General features: G+C 34.9%; 1 protein-coding gene across 1 annotated transcript; it reads right to left on the bottom strand.

Annotated features, from left to right (window-relative positions):
* Positions 1-1,262: 1,262 nt before the first annotated feature.
* Positions 1,263-2,677, bottom strand: LOC7467582 (protein SLOW GREEN 1, chloroplastic). Its single transcript, XM_002322794.4, has one exon. The coding sequence runs from the start codon at positions 2,516-2,518 to the stop codon at positions 1,496-1,498; it is 1,023 nt and encodes a 340-aa protein (XP_002322830.4). The 5' UTR covers positions 2,519-2,677; the 3' UTR covers positions 1,263-1,495.
* Between the last annotated feature and the right edge of the window lie 1,860 nt (positions 2,678-4,537).

Below are 4,537 nucleotides of genomic sequence, written 5' to 3'. Positions count from 1 at the left end.
TTATTTTTCTTTACAGGGCATTTACAGAGACGGTAGATCCCTTCAACACCTTAGTACAAGCCTGACATGTATGTTCAACAATCAAAGAAGAAGCTCATGTCACAAAGCCATTTAAAAGTTCCTCCTACTGCCAACTTTGTACTTAAGAAATGGCTTTTTCAGTCCTATTTAACAAGTTGATAATACACAGTACACATAAAGCAACACGGAGTAAAACTAAAACACCACATATCTGAGTGAACAATAATTTAAAGACAATAAATAGCCTGCAAGCAAAATATAGCCTCTAATCCAGGATATTCACCACATCTTCAAAAAGGCACTTTTGATGCCCATTTCCAAGTACCACAAAGGCTAACAGTTTTTGAACTAGCACATAAGAATTGTTAGGTGGATCTAACAACCACTAAGAGGTTTTGGAATTCACTCTGTGTTCTCACCTATGAGGAATTTATTCTTCGCTGACAATAGCAAGACTAGAATTTACTGCAGGGGAGAAAAAGAGAAGCAACAAGACCAGTGTGGTTTTATCCTGGAACATTTATTATGAAGAACCGCACTTGCTTCTACTTGGCAAGTTGAGAAGAGAATGTCATGTCATGATAATGAAGGTTTTATTTATTTATTATCTATTTTTTGTTGAATTTGGCTGAGGAATAATTAGGAATTAACAGGTCACATGGAGTAATTTAGCACTTCACGAGCATGCAGAAAAGCAAGCAAAGGGGAATGAGAAGCTGGTTTCTGATGATTAACATGGCCATTGTTCTGAATGTTGGCAACACTCAGGTTCAGATAAAATAAGAACTAGCATAAAAAAAAAAAGCTAATTGGCTTACCCAATACAAGGGAAAATGGGTACCTTTTTCTTGCTAATGCAGCTAATGAAGTTCAAAATACACACAGCATGAAAGTATTTTATCCTCCAAATACACACACCATGAAAGTATTTCATCCTCCTCAACCAAGTAGCAAAGAACTAAATGATTTTGCAATGGTATAATCTTGGCAGAACATACATAAGCAATCAATACCTTGATGCTCGTACAAAATAGTAAAGACTCAACAAGTTCGAAGATAAATTTTCAACTGCACAATGATCATTTCTACAAAGCCACAAATTCACTATCATGCATTCCCTAAAAACTTTGCATATTAGCTAGAGACTTTCATGTCCACGTCATAAACATTTGAGCTCTAAGTAGATGCTACTTTACCAAAGACATAAATATATGCAATACCATAACAAATAAATAAAAAGCTTCTTCCCCAAATAACTAGCATATGCATTATCATCTTCATTTTTAAATTAGAAACATTTTGAGACTGATAGTCATTCATGGACACTTCCTCCTATCAGCATGGCAATTAAAATCTTAACTAACCACTATCCAATTCATTTAACAAAATCCAAACCAAAATCAAACTAAAAGCAATAAGAAATAAGTTGCAACCTTGTCATTATCCTCATCCTCATCGCATATAGCCACACCCCTCAACTCCTCTCCCTCTCTACCTTGTCCGAAAAGAACTTAGTAGCAAACATATTATCAACCAAATACTCCCTATAAGGATGATTCTTCGGAACAAGCTTTTTAAACTGCTCAAACTTTTTCTCCGCTTCATCTTTCTTCCTTAACAAAGTATAAATGATCCCTTGACACAAATACGGCCTAAAATCCCTCGGTTCCTCTTTCACCAACTCCTCATAAACCTTCAATGCATCAAGATACTTCTCCTCCATTACTCTAACTTGCGCAACCAACAACTTAAAATCCCGCAAATCCGAAGTCTTCTTTTCTTTTTTACATTTATCCATTGCACTCTCTATTCTTTTCAACACAACTTCCAAGGAACCACCGGATTCCGAATTCGCCATTACAAGGCCGTGATAAGCCTCCACGCGAAGTGGATCTTTTTTTAAAATCGCTTCAAACCCATCTTTAGCAGACTCAAAATCTCCACTGTAAGTGTAAATTTGTGATTTCAACAATGGCCATTCATCTTCATTTGGCTCCAGCTCGATTAATCGATCAACAACTTCAATTGCTTCAACAAGTTTCTTTGATTTGATCCTCACCTCCATGAGAGACCGTAGAGCTTCAATATCATTGGGGTTTTGAGACAGATAATCTTGAAGAGCTCTCTCTTGTTCTTCATACGAAACATTTTCTTTCGAAGATTCCTCTGTGGGGTCTACTGTGGATGACGCGGTAAGCGGGGAGGCGATTGCTGGTTTGATATTGAGGCGAGTGAAGAATAAAGCGGCTGCCGCGGTGAGAGTGATTGAAGTGATTTTGATGATGGTGCCAAGGTTTTTATTGAGTGGGGTGATGCGGGAGGAGGAGGAGGAGGAGGCTCTGATGGAGGTAGAGGAGAGTTTGAAGGGTGACGATGATGAGGGAGGTGGGGTTTTGAAGGAGAGGGAAATGATGGGTTTTGGAAATGATGGACGGTGGGGATTGAGTGAGAGGTTGAAGGGTTGGTGACGGCAGTGCAGTTTAGCAACTGACTCCATTTTTTCCGAACGAGAAGGCTAAAACCTAAAACCCTGGTGATAAAAGGAGGGGGAAACAGTGCAAAACCCTGGGCTTGGAGCGGAGAAAAAGGAGATGTATGTGCCAGTTTTTGTACAGGAAGAACGAGCGGTCATTAACGCTGCCGTTTTTAGATTTTTGATGAGTTACGGGCCAATTTGATTATAGGGGTCACGTTGAGGACCGATTCGCTCCAAGGACTCATCATTATATTATTATTATTATATTAAATTATAATATTATTTTTAACTGTTCTAAATTCAACGTGCACACACTTCTAATTTATTATTCATTCATTCACTATGCACTTTGTCTTTATTTATATTTTGGTTTCCATAGTTTGCAAAGTTTACAATTTAATCATAAAAGTTTATTTTCTTCGCGTTTAGTCCTTGAAAGTTTGAAGAGAAGAGAGAGTAATTAGGAAAGAAAAGGAGAGAAAAAGATTTTCAACAACCATATTCCATCAATAAAAAATATTATAATTGTAGGTTTTGTGTATTTAATGGGATTATTGAGCTTTTTAGATTTTCTTTATATTTTCTAAGTAAAAATATATTGAAATTTGAGTTTTTACTTATTTCTACTAAAAAGTACCTTGATCCATAATAAGTTTTTTGAGGATAAAATTAAGATACTTTTCATTTACTTCTAGGTTGCAAATGTTATTTATGTCTTCGAAAACATTCGAGCACATAACATAACATCATTCTCATGATGCGGAGGATGAAGTAATGGTGCATCATTCTGATGGTGAATCTCTCAAGCAGTTTAATAGAGTGCATCATCAGTCTTCAATGAAATAACACAATGTGTGTCTTAATTTATGTACAAATAAGTTTAATCCATTTAGGTCTTTTGCTGCATTCTATTCTTGTTGGCTGGTCATACTAAAAGTTTAATAATTTCTTTTAGAGATGTGTACGAGGCTAGAGTTTATATTTTATCTACAATAATACTTGATCCTTATAGTCCAGGCAGGAATATAGATACTTGTCTTCAACTATTGATTGATAAGTTGAAACCGTTATAGTTATCTAGAGCTTTGACGTATGATGTATCATGGAAACAAAATTTTCAAATAAAGATAGCTTTGATGTAGACTATAAATGATTTTCCTATATATGAGATGATTTCAGGATGGAGTACACATAGAAAATTAGCTTATCCACATTGTATGGAAAACAATAAGGCCATCACCTTAATGAATGATTGTAAAGCTTTTTTTTATTGTCACCGGAGGTTCTTGCCAAGTTGTCATTGATATAGAAAAAATAGAAAAGAATTTTTAAAAGGTAAAGTTGAAAGGGATGTTGCATCACCGATACTTTCGAGTGAAGAATTATATGTAGTATCATAGTATAAGGATATTGCATTTAATTTTCAATTCGGTAAGTAGAAGTTTCCTAGTTTTAGTGTGACCTATAATTGGGTTAATCAAAGTGTTTTTTGAGAGGTTCCTTATTGAAAGATTAATGTTCTTCGCTATAATTTGGATGTCATGTATATCGAGAAAATATGTTTGAAAATATTTTTAACACGATCATGGATGTCAAAGGAAAAATAAAAGATAACATAAGAACTAGATAGATATAGCTTTATTTTATGATCATCATGATATATAGTTGTTTAATGATGGGGTATGTATCGTAAAGCCTGAAGCAACATATGCCTTAGATAAAAAATCACAATTTCTTATTTACGAATGACTTAAAAGTCTGTGATTTCCTAATAGATATGCTTCAAACATAGCTAGATAGATGAATTTAAAGTAATGAAGATTGTATGGAATAAAAATTCATGATTTTCATATGTTTATGCAAACACCGAGAGATAAAGATACACCCACTGAGATTAATTATTTTTTTAGAGATGTTTGCTCAACCAAGTTGCATTCACAACACATGGAACAACTTGAAAGGAGCATCGTTGAGACCATATAAACTTGAGATAATCTTTTCTCCATCTTTCTTCGATCCAATGGAGCATTTGCCTATACA

This window comes from Populus trichocarpa, chromosome 16, assembly GCF_000002775.5.
Source record: "Populus trichocarpa isolate Nisqually-1 chromosome 16, P.trichocarpa_v4.1, whole genome shotgun sequence".
Lineage (NCBI taxonomy): Eukaryota > Viridiplantae > Streptophyta > Magnoliopsida > Malpighiales > Salicaceae > Populus > Populus trichocarpa.
Note: the sequence above shows the minus strand (reverse complement) of the source record. Positions and strands in the feature narration are given on the sequence as shown.

Coding starts and splice junctions, on each gene's coding strand:
- LOC7467582 (XM_002322794.4), bottom strand. CDS start 2,518: ATGGAGTCAGTTGCTAAACTGCACTGCCGTCACCAACCCTTCAACCTC.